Below are 19,350 nucleotides of genomic sequence, written 5' to 3' on the forward strand. Positions count from 1 at the left end.
CATCAGCTGTAAACTCCAAATGTCCCTTCAATTCCACTGATCAAATATGGACTGGAGGGTCTATGACACCTTTACATTTCAGACCCGCTCTCTACTTAAAGCCTCTTATCTTTCCAGTATAATACTATTCTATCCCTGTTCCAGGCATTTCCAGACTAATTCATTATTTTTGTCTCCATCCTTTCTGTGACATAGTATTTTCTCTTACTAGCCATACCCTACAGTCCTCTCATGTCCACGTGTGACCAATAGCTCTGGGGGTACACTTCTACTCAAATGGACTTCCATTTTGTTATTGTCAAGGTCTTTACAACGTTGCATGTTTCAGTCTTCCCTCTTGATTGGCTAAAGGAGCTGGCTGTGGGACAACCCGCTCCGACTGGAGTCCGCTCCGGAGTCAGCAAATGCTAGGACCTGCTGCTGAACTTGCTGCTGGCAGTGTAAGGTAAGTTTAACTTTTTTTTTTTTTATATAGTTGGTGTTTGCTTTACACCCCTCTAGGTAAAAATGTCACCAACCGCCACTGACATTCACATACTCTGCCCCAAGCGGGTGACAGTGTATCGCGGGTCCCTGTGCATGTTAGTCACTCTTGTGTTCGAGTTCACTCACAGTCTCCATACCGCTCACCCATTTTGAACAGGCCATGCCTTATTCACTTTATTCACAAACTAAGCAACCCCAAGCAATCCAGTGTGCCTTTAAGACTGGGTCACTTTACTTTCGGACATCTCTTCACCAGAACAGTCATCTATCCTGTTTGCTCTCATACCTGTCACCCACTTCATCACTTTCCCATTCGTCCTCACTCGACACTCATCACCTCCTCCAATCGCGACAAGCTCCTGTCTAGTCATTCACCTACAACTGGTAAGCTATCCCTGAATTGTAAAGTACAATGGAAAAAATACCTACTGTTACAGAACCACAATTAGTCCTACCCGCCAACTGTTAATATAACTTTTTTTCTTCACTAACATATTCTGTTCTCTAGCTAGATTTGTGCTATACAGTACATGTTATAATTTCTGTATATTATTTTATAAATGGGATAATATACCTCCATGCTATACATTATAAATATACTGCCAGTCATTCTAAGGCCATGTAAGTGCATGGTGCTATACCCTTATAATGTATGCAGGCAGGGGTATGTTATTCCATATAATGTGTATGCTGATGTGCTGCTGGGTGCTAAGTATGGCCTCTTCCTCCTCACAGGCTGCGGTACTGTCACCCGAGAGGCTAAGGCACTGCTGTCAGCAGCCACACCTTGCCTCATGAGTGACACATACACTTTGCTACTTCCACAGACTCCCTCTTGCTGTAGATGATGTTGCAGAGGGGGTAGGATGGACCACGTTATGTTACTACTTAAATTACAAGTAATATCATTTAATTATTATAGTGGTGTTTTGACATAAAAACGTGGCACCGGCATGTTAGAGCGAGAGTTAACATCTCCCACAAATTCTATTCAGATATAGTACTACATGTATTCGAGTACTACTACATTCATATGACATATTATAATATATTTCATAAAAATACACATATTTCTATTTGAGATGATCTTTAAATATAAAGCCTGTCTGTAAGCACACCCAATTTTGGTAGTTAAGAGAACATACAACACATTGCAAGATAAGTGATGTGCCAAAAAGTCACACATATCATGGTAAAGTGGGGAGTCCAGGATTACATCTCTAGTCTTGTGGATCCAGGGCCAAGAGATATTTAGGCACTAACAAAGGTGGGAACACATATTTAATTGGGTGACAGCAAAGTTGTTGAAACAATATTCCTTCCTGGAATATCATGTGAATTGCTTCTGTACTGGAGGCATGGTGGGGATCAAGGCAAGCCTTAATTGCTACCAGATGTTGCACGTTCTGGGCACCTTCGCTCATTTAGTGGGTACTGGGACTAATTTGTCATGATCACATGTAATCCCACAGCAAGAGATTGAAAGGTTTTAAAGGGAGAAGGGAGCGAGAAGCGGGAGGAGACGGAGAGAAAGTGCTGTAAGGAGGGGTCTGGAATTTAATAAAATATCTACTTGTCCATCGGACAGTTTGCTTCTTAAATCTACTTGTCCTGTAAAAAAATCAACTTGTCCCTTTGATGCCATGTAGTGCGGCAACAAATTAGGGCAGCAATCTCATTATGTAAGAGCTCTGATAATAGCCTCTCTGATTATGCCAGGGCTACTACCATAGTAGGGCTTGAATACTTGTAATTTCAATCCCTACCATAGCAATTTCCTTCTTTTGCCCCCTTTCCACAAATCTACATACTTGGGCTGGAGGAAGCAGTAAGCAATAGTTCCAGGGCTGGAATGCCTTTGAGTCTGCAAACCTACTAACTTGCATGTTTTAAGGACTTTCACCAGCTCCTCTCTAATCTTTTCAAATAATTAGAAAGATTGGAAATTTACTCCTGACAATGGCAGAAGTAGAAGTTCTTCCAGGGTTGGGAAAAAAAGTGGGTGGAGGGAAAGTGAACTTGTAAACGCTCAATAGATTTTCACATGAGCAAATCTACACATGCATATTTGCTCATGCTAAAATACAGTTCACAAATGCTTTCTATGAGTACAATTTCCTGGTCCCTAATTAGGTCTGGTGTTAAGAAAGACATTTTGTTTATATTAACCTTCTATTTCTCTCTCTATCGGCTGGCTTTACTGCGAGTGATCACATTCTGCTCTTCCACAAAGAGCATATTGACACACAGAGTTGTTTTGTTCAGTGCCTGGAACTACTGTGGCATTCAGTGGCATAACGAAACTGGAGGAGGCCCCCTTGCAAAGAACATGGAGCCCCCCTCACCCCCCTAGGCTCACTCAGGGTGGGTGCTGTGCTGAGGTGCTCCCAGGAGGGGGGCTGCAGGGCCTTTGCTACACCACTGGTGGCAATGTGTGCTTTTTAGACCAAAAACCTTTTTTTCTTTTTGCCAGTGTTTGTTACAGTGGTGAGGTGGTGAGGACCTGGCAGGCTCCCACACCAATAAAGGGGCATATTTAAAAGCCCCTAGCGCCATCTACCGACATGTCATTTATTTGATGCTATTGTTTCTTTAGATGGCTAAAATCCCAGCGTCATATTTACAAAGTAGCGCAATGCATGCGTTGCGCCACTTTGTAAACCCTTGCAGCACAATCTGCCTGTGCCAGGCATAATGTATACAAGGGGGGGCGTTCCCCCATTAGGTGGGACGAAAAAAATGGCACATGAAATCTAAGAGATTTTCTTGCGCCATTTATTTTGCCACTTTTAACGCCTGCTCAGAGCAGGCATTAAATGGGGGCATACCATTGTTTATAATGGGCCCGATGTACTCGGCAGGAGTAGTGCCAAAGTTTTGGCACTACTCCTGCAGGGTACAAGTACATCAATAGCTTCATAAAAAATGATGCTATTGCCCCCTATCCTGCGCCATGGTGCGCTGTATTTTAAATATGGCGCATACATGGTGGCGGTATAGGGGCCGTAAAGGATGCAAGAAAGGTGGTTCTTAAATATGCCCCTAAGTGTTTCAAAAGCCATGTAAAAGATGAAACCAAAAGACTCAGATGTCAGATTGGTTGGCTTTGCCAGTGCTTGTTTATTTCATGCTTCCCATAATCTTGTTTGAAATGGTTACACTGATTTTCAGTTAGGAATATTTTTGGGAAATGTTAGCATGCATCAACACGTTTTTCTAACTGACACTTCAAAGAAATAGCACCTAAAATTTCATAGTAGGGAAACGTTTTTGTTTCCTACTTGCATTTTTTTCTGAACATTTTATTTTGAAAGCAAAGCTTCGGCAAACATTTGCATCTAATCAGAGAGCATTCTGGGAGCATTATACATAGCCTCAAATTGTTAAACTTTTCAAACGTGTGTCCACTTTTTTTTTTGTTTTTTACTGGAACCACTGCCAGTAGTGCAGTGTGACCTTAAAACGTTTATGTACAGCGCTCACCCTAATAATGAAGGCTTTTAATTAATGCACCATAAATACAAGTATGAACAGCATTAACATATGGACACACATTACCTGAACTGCAGACAGTTTCCTTCTCTGTAAAGTGGCAGCCAAAGGGTTTGTGCTGCAGGGGTTCGGCCTACCCAAGGACAAAATAAACATGAAAACTTGTTGCCCTTGACCTCAAACAATATGTCTCGGGCAATAGGAATTCCACATCTGTGCATAAGTGTTTGGCAGAGGTAGAAAGACTTGAGGTGGAACCAAGACTAGGCATCCTTGGGCTTGGACAACCCTGACAAACATAGGAACCCTGCATATTTTATTTATTTTTACAAATTAAGCACTGGATCAGTGCATTGATCTGCCAGGTTGTATCAGGAGTACTCCAATGAGCAAGCCGACTCTGACAACTCCTGCATTATTAGAATTGGGAATGCTATCGTGATAATTACCTTTCTGTGAGGGCCTGGCGAGTTAGGCTGGAAATCCAAGGCTAAGTAATCGACGCTTCCTGTGCTCTTCTTCGGAGCCGGGCTGTTGGTGCCGCTGCGGACTGGTGAGGCCGACACTGGATTTTGCTAAAAAGTGGGAAAGAAACAAAGCAAATAGAAAGGATGAGCCATTCATTAAAGTGAAGTAGGAAGCAATTTACACAGCATAGAGAAGTTGTCTCTGAGGATAGTTCATTTCAATGTTTTTTTTTTTTTAGAACTGTTCATACCAGCATACCCACTGCTGCAGTACAGCTAATCCCAAGAAGGCTGTGGACAGAATGTACAGCGCAGCAACAAAGTGTGCACCCCACCAGGACTGCAGCGAACAGTACACCCATGGCTGCAGTTGTAGGTCTTTTTAGGGCTGTAGTGGAGAGTACACCCAGATCTGCAAATCTGGAGGATGTGAACAGAACTACAGTGGAGGCTAAACACCTGGGAGGAGTGGAAGCTGTGATTAAGGCTGCAGTGGAGAGTACATGCTTGCATGAATTAGACCTATGGCTTAGGCTCCAGCAGATAGTGCAATGCTGCAGCAGAGAGTACACTCCTGGCAGTAACAGAGTGAACGGTTAGCGATTGTACAAGGCAGCTGTGGAGAGCATGGCTACGGCTGTAGAGGAAGAGTATATCCATGGCAACAAAGGAGAGACTGTGCAGGGCTGCCGTGGAGAGTACACCCATAGCTGCAGTGTAGATTAGGGCCAGAGCTGCAGGACAGAGTAACATCGAATGCTGCAGCAGAGAGTATTCCAAGGTTTGAGGTGGAAATAAAGCACACACCTACCAACGGGCTCCAAGGTAGAGCGTGCCCACAGCTGAGGGGGTCGGATTTACCTAGACTGTGGCGAACAGCACTCCGGCAGCTGAAGTGGAGAGTACAGTGAGAGATGCAGGAGAAAGTATATGTAGGGCTCTTGTAATCTGCAGTGGAGAGTACATCCAGTGTCGCAGTGGAGAGTACATCCAGTGTTGCAGTGCAAAGGACATCCAGTGTTGCAGTGGAGAGTACAGTAAGAGATGCAGGAGAAAGTATATCCAGGGCTCATGTAATCTGCATTAGAGAGTACACCCAGTGTTGCAGTGGAGAGTACATCCAGTGTTGGAGCGGAGAGTACATCCAGTGTTGGAGCGGAGAGTACATCCAGTGTTGTAGTGAAGAGTACATCCAGTGCTGCAGTGGAGAGTACAACCAGTGCTGCAGTGCAGAGCAAATCCAGTGCTGCAGTGGAGAGTACATCCAGTGCTGCAGTGGAGAGTGCATCCAGTGCTGCAGTGGAGAGTACATCCAGTGCTGCAGTGGAGAGTGCATCCAGTGCTGCAGTGGAAAGTACAACCAGTGATGCAGTGGAGAGTACATCCAGTGATGCAGTGGAGAGTACAGTGAGAGATGCAGGAGAAAGTATATCCAGGGTTCTTGTAATCTGCAGTGGATAGTACATCCAGTGTTGCAGTGGAGGGTTCATCCATTGTTGGAGTGGAGAGTGCATCTAGTGTTGCAGGGGACAGTGCATCCAGTGTTGCAGCGGAGAGTACATCCAGTGATGCAGCAGAGAGTACATCCAGTGATGCAGCGGACAGTACATCCAGTGATGCAGTGGAGAGTACAGCGAGAGATGCAGTAGAAAGTATGTCCAGGGTTCTCGTAATCTGCAGTGGAGAGTACATCCAGTGATCCAGAGGAGAGTACATCCTGTGTTGCAGTGGAGAGTACATCCTGTGTTGCAGTGGAGAGTACATCCTGTGTTGCAGTGGAGAGTACATCCAGTGCTGCAGTGGAGAGTACATCCAGTGCTGCAGTGGAGAGTACATCCAGTGAAAAAGTGGAGAATAAATCCAGTGCTGCAGTGGAGAGTACATCCAGTGCTGCAGTGAAGAGTACATCCAGTGCTGCAGTGGAGAGTACATCATGTGATACAGTGGAGAATAAATCCAGTGATGCAGTGGAGAGTACATCCAGTGCTGGAGTGAGGAGTACATCCAGTGCTGGAGTGAGGAGTACATCCAGTGCTGCAGTGGAGAGTACATCCAGTGCTGGAGTGGAGAGTACATTCAGTGTTGCAGCGGAGAGTACCTCTAGTGATGCAGCGGAGAGTATGTAAAGGAGTATAGTGGAAAGTACTTTCAGGGCTGCAGTGAAGATTATGCCTATGGCTTCAGTGGAGAGTACACCTATGCCTGAGGTGGGGAGTATGTCCAGGTAGATGATGAGGTCTAGGCTCACGGCTCTGGAAGAGAGTAACCAGAGCGTGGGTTGTTCACTCAGGGCCGAAATGGAGAATACACCAGATGCTGATTTGTTTGCCTGTGTATGCTGTGAAATCTATGCCCATGAGTGTGGTGCACAGTGTCCATAACACTTTGCTGAAGACTTTTCCTGGGTCAAAGGGTATTTCTCAGGCTGAACTGGCACAAAAGCTCATATGTACAGGGAAAGGTGCAACCAGGGCTGCATAGGAAAGTATTCTGCTGCGGTGGAGAGAATGCCGAGGCTGAGTATCTCTGGGCCTGCAGTGAAGAGTACCATTGGAGCTGTGATGGACGCTACACACGTCTGTGTGAAGAATGGCTCCTCCAGGGCTGCGTTGGACTGTATGTCCATGGCTCTGCTGGAGACAATGACAAGAGATGCAACTATGGGTAACCAGAGTTGTCTTGAAGGGTGAGCTTGGCTACTTTTAGGGCAGAGGCTCACGTATCTGTTGGGCATTATTTGCTCTCAGTTTGGCCACAGTGCTTCAGTAAGGTGTTTTTCAGCTCGTACAATAGCACATTGCCATATCTTACTGGTTTACAGGTGAGTCCTGGAATTACAAGAGTTCACTGGCTGATAGGTTGTAGCATGCATTCCTTGGGAAGCACAAGATATACAACCAGCCAATCAACAGCCTTCACAGATATCTGTCACCCTTCAATTCCAGTGGTACCTACTTTTGGGGGTCTGCCAAGGCATCATTTTTTTGACACAAACAATAAGACAAGTGGGTCAGTCACACATTAGGTGAAAATGTCACTAGATCTGCTGATGTGCGTGGTGTGAGAGCATGCGAGAAGAGGCAGGTGTTTGAAGAGACGTACGTGAGCAATTAAACCTAATGCAGCAAAAACTCTAGGGTCATCTTTGGTCTTTTCAGTAACTTTTGAAAGCAAACTTTAATCATGCTTTACCTGTGTCAGTGACAAAAGGTCACCACCATTATAACTGTGCGCTATACATATTTAGCAGAAAAACACACGGCAAAAGTCAAGTGTAGGTCATTTGATTTCATGTAACCATGGCATACAGACCTCCCTAAGTAAATCTGTGTATAGACTCCCAAACGTTAGATCTGTAAGGTCATACACATTGTAGAATCTATGTTTACGTGTGTCTCAGACAGGCCTAACGTAAAACATCCCATTACCTTATGTATCACTCCACCACCCCAGGGTGAGAGAACGGGCCCAGACTTACCATTGCAACATAATTTTCTTCACTGTCTCCTGAGCTGGTACTGGTGATACTTTGTGTAGACGCCGGCCGACAATACACTGAAGAGCTGGAGTTCAGAGTGTGTCTGTAATAAGAGATAGGAAGCAGACAGTTACAAGCTACAGTCTACTTCAGCACTCATTTGCGGTCATTTCTATCCATCTCTCTCTCTCTAACATTCCTGCAAGACATGCTCAATCCACAGCATGATGTGGGTGGTTGTGGTTTCTCCTCTGGTGCAGTTTATCACCCTCTCAGGTGGCACTCCTCCTCATGTGGACATGCTTGGCACTAACCTGTGCAGGACTAAGCTCACTTACAGGTCCATTTGCATTACACGCTACAGGGTTTTTACTAAGATAACAAACAAGCATGTATAGTGCATCCCATCCTGGTTGTGGGTCCATGAAAACCCCCACTGTGTGTCTTGCAAATAAAGAATCACGCATGCAAAGACGGTTGAGCGCCATGCGCTTGGGAACAATGTTTCTCTTACCACCACCAGGACATCCTCCATCACTGGTGGAGTAAACCTGGAGTTGTTCTGTACAAGCGCTGTGGGTAGTAGTTTTCTAAATTACTAGGAGTAAACTATTGTGTGCAAGCAGGTGTGAGGTTAACAAATAACTACCTTGTGCAAGCAAATGTGAGACTCTCAGATACTCTCAGGTCCACGTAAATGTCAGACTAAACCTAAGGCTTCTCTCTGGAAAGAGTGAGGGTAGTCGCAATGACCGAACACTAAAGTTTGAGCAGGTTCTGTTCCCTCTTTCCAGCATCTAATTTTCTTAACTTGATCACAGGATTTGGTAGCTTTTTGCGGTTACTCATTTAGCATATCCATTGACCAGGAAGGAATCTAGTGAGTAATGAATCACTATGTGAGTAATAAAACAAGAAAAATAAACAAGCATTTGCAATGCAACGGGTCTTGCGTTTGCTCATGTTAGAGCTGATCGCGTTGTAAACTCCTAACCCGACTTTTCATCTATCGGCAAAAGTGCTTTTATGTACGTAACCCGAAAAAGTGAAATTAGCTGTGTAAAGCTCTCGACTTCTGGCAAGTGAAATCGCGCTAGGAAAATAGAGAAAAAGTAGTCCATGATCCGACAGAAAACAGTGAGCCTCGCATGTTTTCTGTACTTGGTCGCTGCACTCGAGGAGGGCTAACCACTGGAAAAGGCATGACGTGTGCATGCCTTCCACTAATTAAAGCATGCAGATTTTACTAGGCAAGCCCAATCAAACACACTGACGTGACGTCGATAGGGCTCCGAGCCCTTTTCTAGTAACTAAAGCGTCTCGCTGCGATACGCATGCGCGAGCGCATGCAACACAGGCTCAACCCTAAAAAGGAAAATACAAGTAAAAAAGACACTTAGGCCCATATTTATACTTTTTTTAGCGCCGCATTTGCGTCAATTTTTTATGCAAAAGCGGCGCAAACTTGTAAAATACAGTTGTATTTTGTAAGTTTACGCCGTTTTTGCATTAAAAAGCAGCACAAATGCGGCACTAAAAAAAGTATAAATATGGGCCTAAGACCAGACGTTCATTAGCATGCAACATCATATGCTGGAGGGAGGGAGTGAAAGAGATTGTAAAAACCTTTGCGAAATTGCATGCCAGCATGTACACTTCTCGTTTGAGGAGCTCACGTGGAGTAGGTTGTGTGAGACATCCTGACAAAGAAGTTAGTGTTACACGATAGAAGGGTACCAGAGACCATGGTATCTTTGGGAGATGCAACCTCGAAAAACAACACAGTTGAATGGAGTTTCGGCTGATCTCTTTTCAATGCGCATGCATAGACGTGACCTCGAAGTTCTCATAATGCTCAATGAAAATGTGAAAATAGGGAATCACCTGACTGACCCAAGCGAAGTAATGCTAACAGTTATGCATCAGACAGAAAAATAGAAGATAAGAAAAATGTGCCTTATGCCATAATTACTCAATGTAGCAGAAAAGATCTTAGCTAGGCACTGGGCAAACAGGTCAGTACCTGTGTTCTTGAAACTGACCAGACGGGATCCATCACTTGATGGTGGCTCTGATCTTCCTTTTTAATGTAAATAGGCTGTTGTTACCATGGGTTGACAATGGCATTTTATTTATAGATTTGTAGGCTGTTTTTGCTTTGCAGGTACTGCACCTCATCTCACTCTTGTCCTGCTTCCTTCCCACTTCACAAGGTTTTAGTGACACGATTTGACCTCCTGATTCCAGTGACCTGTCCCTTACAGCCCATCCCCTTGCTGTGGTTTTCACTGCTATCGAACATCTCTCTTTCCAGGGTGTACAGGTTAGGGGGCACTTCCTGTGATGTCTTACCAGTTTGAGCTTGGAACAGTAAGGTCCCTGGCACGGAACCTTTGCCCTAAATCACCCTAGTTTCTCTTTCTAAATATCACTGTCCCTCCCTTTATTAAGTGAATATTTTACTCTCTCAGATGAGCCTACGAGATCCTCAGAGGATCCAAGAACTGCATAGTTAGTGCTATAACAAGGTATCTGCCATACCCTGCATGATGAATCTGTGACCGGTGACGGTCACAAACTCAAACCTGTTGATGATGGCAGTGGTACCTATTTATAACTCAGGACCGAGCATTATCTACTTTGCTTTGAAGCCTAAGGAACCTGCACTGTGGTTTCTTTTTATATCCCAAAACAACCCTTAACCCCTCCTGGGTTTAAATGATAGATCCTCAGCTGTCTTATCTATTAAAACCAGAGGTCTGTGCTTCAGATCCTTCTGAGTTAATATCCACAATCCCACTTCCATTGTATCTACTTAGAATTCTAGCTATTCATCTTAGACACTTTGATTCAACCCAAATGACGCACTACACTAGTGTCCGTTTGTTAGTTTTTAATACTTGTAAGGCTATGCTTTATCCTCCTCTGGGTTCATCAATGAACTTAATACAGTGGAGTTTATTTTGACAACTGGGATCAACATTGCTTGATCAATCACCAATATGTAATCAACCAAAGTTGTGGTCCATTGTCAATTCCAAATACAAGACATTCCTCTCTTGTGGCCTCTGGTATTGTAGTTTCCACCGTTCCAGAATTAAGAACGTCATTCCATACCTAGAACCTCAACCTCCATCAAGCTTGTGCCTAAAGAAATTCCCATGATCTTGTAGCTGAGCTTTTGCTGCTACATCTCTAACTACCACTCAACATCCCAACGTTAGAAGCTCCACACTAGATACTGAGACCAAGCTTTCATCTGACCCGATCTAGAAAATGTCCCTACTCTGTTGCCTCTAAACCCCATGACACATCCCTCTCCAGCTGCCTACTTCCACAGTCGCACTCCATCCCACACAAACGTTTCTTCCCTGCAGGCACCTTTCTCTGTTTTACCCATCACTTTGTCTCCTACTTCCCACCATCTGGCATTTGCTGTATTGACATCTGTAAATTACCTCTTCAATTTTTTAACTTTGTCTTTCTTCCAAATCCTACTCGAACCCATGCAACTTCCAAAGCTAATGCCAAGTTGCACACAACTCCAACTTCCACATCCCATTTCTCTACAATACCTGCCCTAGCTTTCATATCACACCACTGAGCTCTTGTTATCTATTATTCTTCAAGTCCTGACCCTGCATATCCTCTTCCTCCCTAAAAGACTCATCTTTCCAACTATCCTTCCTTCTTCTCAGACTCTCCTCCTTAACCTCCCCTCATAATACTACAACATCATTTCTTAGTGAGCTTGAATCAAAGAATGACTCCCCATCCATCCAAGGCAATCGCCTTACCTACTACAACCCCCCTAACAGCAACAAAGATGACTCCAGAATTTGCTAGTGTCTTTATTAACACAAGGCAATTAACTAGGAACAACACCTTAGTTTGTCAGCCTTGGACATTGAACTGCATTAAATTACCATATTGGCCAAAGCAATAACAAAGACCTATCCGACTGGGGTTTAGGTACCACTGCTAAAAACACTGTGGTCATAGATAACCTGGGGTTATAAAGACACCCGCAGGTTCTTGGCTAAAGCAGTCAAAATGAAGCAGTTTGGGATACTGACAACCAATATCTTTAGTTTCACAAGGTTGAACATACATTTTCAATGTAATAGTTTTAAGTATTCTCTCTAACTTTAACAAATTGTGCACTCATAATATCTACTCACAGTTGCCGAGACCAGGATTTGGTGACTGGTGATTTGAAAGGAAGTTCGTCAATTACAGCGGTGTTTCTCAAGTCCAGAGGTGAAGGCTTTGCTGTGAGAGAAATCAAAAAATGGCTTATCAATATCAATAACATGCTGGACGATGCATCACCTGGCTATGAAATTTCACAAGTTAATGTCCTTTATTTACTCTCAATGGTATTCATGTAACTCTCAATATAGGCTTTTATAACTCACTCAAACAAAACAACCACACTCAGAAATTATCTCTAAGACGTTTAGGGGCATATTTAAGGAAAGTGGCATTGCGCTCACTTTTTTTGTGCCCCTTAGCGCCCCCCTACTGCCACCACGTGTGCGCCATATCTAAGATACAGCACACCATAGCGCAGGGAAGGGGGCAATAGCATCATTTTAATTGACGCAGTTGATGTACTCTGCAGGAGTAGCGCCAAAATATTGGTGCTACTCCTGCAGAGTACATTTTGGCCCATTATAAATAATGGAAGACCCCGATTAACGCCTGCTTACGTGCCGTAAAAAATGACGCAAGGAAATCTCTCAGGTTTCCTTGCGCCATTTTTTCAGCCCCCCTAACGGGGGAACGCCCTCTTTGCGTACATTATGCCTAGCACAGGCATAATGTAGCGCAAAGGGTTACAAAGTGGCTTTGTAAATATGGCGTAAGGATTTTGACCTCGTTGGGCCGCATTAACGTTAAAAAAAATTACTCTAGGTGTGTCACAAGGTGGTGCGAGGGGCTTATAAATATGCCCCATAGAGTGTATCTTTTTATGATGTAAACAATCTCTGAATTCAGGATTTTCTGATATTATATCCAGTGTATGTCACACCTAATTCACCCTTTCTCTTCATTATTTATAGAGGCATTTGTTAAGTTTTCTGTTCCTATATGTTTGTTGTCAAATTAGGGAAATATTTGTTGGTCATTGTCTATCTGTTGTTTTTATTATTTTTAGATTGCCTCTGTATACTATGAGTTAATATACATAATGGAAGATCAAAAAAGCCAATGTCCTGAAGAAGGCAGATAGTGTAAGATTATCCCACTGAAACACGGTGAAGATCTAGATTTCACTGTCTACCTGCACTGAAAACTTTTACGTGAAAAGTGGTTCCTAATAGTACAGTGGTGTATTATGGGAGATGTGATTGTTTATAAAACCTGATTAATTTGTCTGCTTTTGATTCTTCTAAGGTTATGTTTTACTTTGTTTAGCATATGTATGTTTTTATTAATGAATTATATATCAAAAGGAACCTTTTATACAACATTAATAAAACATAATTTCCATATACATGGTATCCATGTCAGGTTTTTGCATTGGGCTCAGGTTGATATTTATTTCAGCAATAGCCATTGGAGATTTGTTGTTGTTTCTGGTGTATTAACCAAGTACTCTGTTTGAGGGCTTGCTCTAATCAGGGTATTTAAATTCCTGAACAGCCCAGAAGGAAACTGCATGGTATTTACTAGTCCATCGGAAAGCAGGGTAGCTGTGATGCAAAACTGGCTTTCAATGCACACAGCAGATAAGAAAAAGTATTGGAAGGGTGCTGGACCCCAAACAAAGTTAAAAACCTGGGAATCACACTTTATGCAGACATCACTGTTGGACCCTAAATTCATGGGATGGTCAATGGGACACAGATTTCACCAGTCGCTACCTCCTTACATCCTGTCTGCTCCCACAGGACACCCACCAAGTAGAACCAGTGGTAGCCACAGCAATGGCTAGCTAGGATTACTGGAAAGTAACTATAAAGGCCTCCGGCCAAAATAAATAGCAAACAGATTAGAAATATTAAAACATGGGCTGGGGCAGCTTGAGTGATCACATTAGATTGGATAGTCATGGATTGCATTTAAAACTTCTCTGCATGCACAAAGCCACCTGGGGCAAAGCACCTGACTCACTTCCGAAACTGGGACCTAGCTATATCTCGGCCAGGAAGTTAAGGATGGCTACCACCTACCAAGTCCACTCATGAGACTGGAGTCTATCCTGTGCAACTGCTCCTTCACTTCGCCAAACAAAGTGCCCTGAATCTCTAAAGTGTGCAATACATGCCTAGTCTGTATAGGCTTCAATGGGGTGTGATGTGCACAGAACAGTATAATGTCGAAGAATAACCATTATAGAGCTCAGCAACTATTCCTTCCTGCAGATGTTGAATAATGTCAAAGAATAACCACTATAGAGCTCAACAGCTATTCCTTGCTTCTGATGTTGGGTTTCACACAAAACGGTAGAATGTAATGAAGTCTGAACCAGTAAGGTGGGAAACTCAACCTATTATAGACCAACAAGCTTATGATATGCCTGGGCATATTTACGCTTCAAAATACAAGGCAGAATTGTGCATCAAGTAACCTATTAACAAAATTCAATGATGAACAGAAAGTGAAATGCAACTGTGCTGCCATTTTGTCCATTACACATGAGCCAGTTCCAGTGGAATCTTTGGTCTTACTTTTTCTGTCTGGCTTGAGGTTGCGGTTTATCGGTGGCGGTTGGATCTCGCTCATCCGCGTAGGCCTGTGACAAAGCGAGACAGTGCTTCCTTTCCGGGCGGGTAGCGTCGCAGAAGAGAATCCCAAGAAGTCGAAGTGATGTGGCCCAGGGCTCATGGGGATGTAAACATTTTGGGCATTGTCGTTTACTCTCTCCATACTGAACGAGGAGGAGGAGCCTGGGTTCATCGGGACATAGTTATCTTCGCAATCCGCACTGTCTGCACAAGCGATGTTGCATTTGGTTTGCTGCCCATGGAAACAGACAGTGAGGAGAATTAGTCATCAATTATGCATGCAAAATCACCATTCTACCCAACTCTCACTGTCTCTTTGTGAAGTAGTTATGTCATGGTCAGCAGGGCCTTCACAAGGTTCAATTGGTAAAGAAGTCTGAGGATTGCTTAAGGTTACCATACATTATCATGTAATAGCATTGATCAATGTGCTTTTCTTGGCAATTAATTTATTATTTTCCCAAAGCTAATATTCTTTATCAGTTGTGTTATTGGGTGATCGTGCACGTACGATGGCTGAATGTGCTGCTCAGGGAGGTAAGCATTAGTGGCTGAAGTCTGTATGCAGGTTGAAGGCTACAGGTTTGGACCCTGGCAGGTCAGACTCAGACCTTCTTCCTTCCAAGGTTCATAAAAGGATTAGCACTAAATGGCAAACCGCTGTTAGGGTTAGTTGGTCCAGTAGCATGTATTGTTTCCCACTGAATTTGACAGACAGGTGTGTGCTGTTATTATTGGAATCCCAGTGACTTTACCAATGTAAAACACCTTTATAGGCACAAGTCCTTTACCAGTATAAAATAACTTTGCAGTCACAAATCCAAACCTGCATTCGGTTTCACAATATGAGGTTTGTAATGTTTGGTGAAACCAAGGTAAATGGCAACAGGAACCTGGAGATGGCTAAGATACTGCGAGTGCCTCTGTTTGTGGTGTGGTGGTTGCTGTGGCTGGTGGAGATGGTTATAGTTGAAGGTGATTGGTTGTGATGGTTGGTGGTCACGGTGGATGTGACTGTGTGTGTCCCTAACAGAATTTGGTACCAAAGATCTAAATCTCCTTAAACAGGCCAGTGCATACGGCATAGAATTCTACATGACTGAGTGATGAATGTGTGGCAGGGCTGGTGCTTAACTTGTAAAAGAATGAGTGCTGGGGCCCAAAGTTTTGTTACAAGCCCGCAACCGGTGCTATTGAGGCTGGGTTGCCAAAAAACAATGCTGCACAGTCTTGATTCCACCTAATGTCTCTTTAACCCAGCACTAGATGCTCTCTACCCCCTTATCTCACTCGTGCAAGTTCCTTTACATCATTTCTTTCTCCCTTTGCACTATTTTCCCTCTTTCTCTTCCTCCTCCTTTGTCATTTTCGTATTTTCTCTCTTTTGCTGTCCATCAAAGTCTTTTGAGGAAATAGAAGTGCCAGTCCCCCAAAATGAGTGCCAGTGGGCTACACCAGCAAGCACTGGCTCAAATTAAGAACTAGGCAGAGGGCTATTGTGCTTCCTGCTGTTGCATTGTGTAGAATATTGAATGTTGTTATGGGCGAGCGCAAAGTGCTCCGTCCATTCTGTAATCTCTTTGGGCTTCAAACCACACCCATGTCACGTCAGTCACTTGCATTGGTTCGTGGGCTTGCCTTTTAAAATCCGCTTGCTTTCATTTGTGAAAGGCATGCATACGTCATGCCTTTTCCGGTGTTTAGCCCACATACACAGCACCGGTGAAGTACCAAAAACATACGAGGCTCGATGTTTTCACCCTGGGGTCTGGACTACTTTATCTGTTTATTTTCCACGATTGCACGGCATTTTTTTTCTTTACAACGCTAATAGCTCTAACTCGAGCAAACGCAAGACCCGTTGCATTGGAAATGCTTGTTGTTAGGTATCTTGCTGGGAAGATGTTGCAATGAAGTGGGCGCCAGCTATTGACAAACGTGGTGACCTGCAGGTGTCCGGGGGTGTCCCAGCAAGGCCGATTCAGCCTCCCATCCTTCCACAGGTCAGACCATTGAATACCACTAAATTGTGTAATAGTAACTTCAATAATTCAGAGAATTTAGAAACGGTATTAGTGCTATCTAAAATATATCATTCTTCACGCATTTGTGAAAGAGTCAAGCGTGAACAGCCCTTTCCTAGACACCAGAAGAGTAGAACAGGGCACTGCAGACTGCTACATGCAGAAAGGTTTGGCTTAACCTGAATCAGGAGTTAGAGGGTCATCGATGTCTTCAGGTAATCTGCGGTAGGTATCCCATGTACCTGTCAACTAGGCATCGGTCTGTTTAGCTCTGGATTTGGCGAACGGGTTGCACTTGACATACTTTTTCATCCCTCCCAGGCAAAAGGAGATGGAGGGTGTTCCTGTGGGCATGAGGTTGTGAGACCCCCAGCCTCACTGCACGTCTGTGCTCATGTCACTAATTATATTGTCTTCTGTGATCCTGAAAGCCTACTTCTTTGTCGCTGTATTGTGCACCCGCTGCTGTGGTTGCACCAGGGGTTGTGTTTCCCTATATGCCACTGTCATAACTAAGTTGTCATTGTGCCAATCGCACTTTGTGATCACTGCTTTCATTGTATAATTTGCAAACTACAGTTTTGTTTTATTGTATATGCATATGAAGATAATGCCCAACTCACATTAGCGTACAAGCCTCCCACCCCTTGCATTTTAATAATGTCTTTACTCATGTATACCACAATAAGTTTATGTCTGAAGATGCTTTCCTGTTTCCTGTTTTTTCTGCAATTATTGGACCTGCATAGGATCCTTCACTGCACATGTACACATATATTATTACTCACTGTTGTTGATGTGATGTATCGTGAGCTAACTTGGCCACTATAACTGGAGCTGTTATTTTGACTGATTGTAGGTTCTCCTTTGCACTTAATGCATACCCATGTTTCTATGTTAAGCTCTGTGTACCCCACATTGGTCTAGTACCTGCCATATGAAGGAGCAAAAGTACATAAAAAGAAATTGCATCTCAAACTAATTATGCATTATTGTGCACTATTATTACATTTAGCTTTGTAAGTGCCAGAGCCAAAGACAGTATTTATGTCTGAAAAGGTGTGTGTGCTGCATGGCTGGTGCCAACTTACCAGGTATGAGTTGAACCCATCATTGACAGACTCCACTGATTGACCAACACTGCTGCCACTATATTGCGGGTAGGCGTAATTTTCACATGAAGATGCTGGAATAGATAGGGAGGGTGTGAAATTATGCACATTCAGCATTAAAGAAGTCTAAGTATTAGTCAATACTCTTAGTAGCCTCTAGTGGATTGCCACCACAAGCAGCCGAGTCCACTATTTTTTGGCTCATTGACCTTCTTACCACTCTGACAATCATACATGGGTGGCATGCCTGCCAGCTGACTCTATTTAAGCGTCACACTTACTACTCTCTCCCGTTACATTTCTGAACTTTGGTGATACTAAAGCAGATTCTGTTTGATCTGACTGATCAAATCAGAGTTGTGCCTTTCCCAATATTATATTAGCAGCCTAAGCCTAGCTGTGCAAGGTTTCCTCATGCCCTGTCACCTGTCATTTTCTCAACCTCATTTCTCTTCCTAAAGTATTTCCCATCTCCTTCCAACCCCTACCATGTCATCAGTGAGGACTGTCCATGTGGTGAAAGAAGACCAAAACATCCATAGGCCTAAAGAGGGATGGTTTATTTCAGCAGGTTCACTGGTGTGACAGAAAGAATCCACATAGGTAGTGCTTCCTCCAACCATGCCATCAAACCACAACATTTTACCCTGAACATTCCAGTCCATTTGTTATCTGCATTCCATGCACACTCATTCCAGTAAAAAAAAGTGACACCACATAATTCCTCCAGAACACACATGCACACACCTAATTCCACCTGCAATCAACAACCAACGTATAACTAGAATAGAAACCACAAAAACTACTCATGCAAGTAGATGTTCAGATTTAGTAAGCAACATCCTCAATCTCTGACTTCTTATTGTCTCGTCCACTTGCACCTTATCTAACCAGACACCTCGGTCCATCCCCAGAATGAAATCTCTCTCCTGTGCAAACTGGATGAATCATCCTCATGACTAACCATAACCCACTCTTTGCCCCATCTGCGTACCCTATTTAGGTTCTAAATCCTCCCACCCGCTATATTCAATGCATTTGACAGAAGGTTCAACACCGTTGCACAGACCACTTCACACTTTAACATGTATATACTCTCTATTTGTTAAACCAGCTAACATGGGTCCTTTCCTTGTATTAGGCAAGTTATAAAGACCTCTTTGAATACCCAGGCATTTTTTTTTATTTACTCTGATACTCTGTAATGTTTGTGTTGGCTTCTATAAACTTCTTGCCATGGAACACCTTTACTTTTCAACCACCAAGAAACCAATGTGGTACCCAGACATGGACCATTTCTTAACTCAAAATGTGAAACATTAACCATCGAATGTGGAGATGTTCTATAGGTTTGTTTGGTAGCTTGCAAACTTTTACTCCAACTAATTCCTCCTTTAACTGTTGGATTTATTCCTTAATTAACTAGTTGAATCTCTCCACTTGACTATTGCTCTCTAGGTGATAGAATGTATGGGATAAAGTGCCCTCTGTCTTACATTATAAGGATACTGGAAGCCACTGAGGAGTTCCATGACCGTACAGAGGAACAAGGCAGAG

The 19,350-nt window shown here is 43.4% G+C and overlaps 1 protein-coding gene across 2 annotated transcripts in view; it reads right to left on the reverse strand.

Moving 5' to 3' along the window:
- The window catches only part of GAB2 (GRB2 associated binding protein 2), a 396,835-nt gene that overhangs the window by 13,891 nt on the left and 363,594 nt on the right, over nt 1-19,350 (reverse strand). For both annotated transcript variants that reach the window (XM_069203930.1, XM_069203929.1), the window contains 5 exons: nt 17,773-17,867; nt 14,601-14,889; nt 12,105-12,195; nt 7,924-8,026; nt 4,428-4,553 (listed from right to left, as the gene is read on the reverse strand). In XM_069203930.1, coding sequence (XP_069060031.1) covers nt 4,428-4,553; nt 7,924-8,026; nt 12,105-12,195; nt 14,601-14,889; nt 17,773-17,867 — 704 coding nt within the window. The remainder of the gene's footprint in view (nt 1-4,427; nt 4,554-7,923; nt 8,027-12,104; nt 12,196-14,600; nt 14,890-17,772; nt 17,868-19,350) is intronic.

This window comes from Pleurodeles waltl, chromosome 8 (genome assembly GCF_031143425.1).
Source record: "Pleurodeles waltl isolate 20211129_DDA chromosome 8, aPleWal1.hap1.20221129, whole genome shotgun sequence".
Classification (NCBI taxonomy): Eukaryota; Metazoa; Chordata; class Amphibia; order Caudata; family Salamandridae; genus Pleurodeles; species Pleurodeles waltl.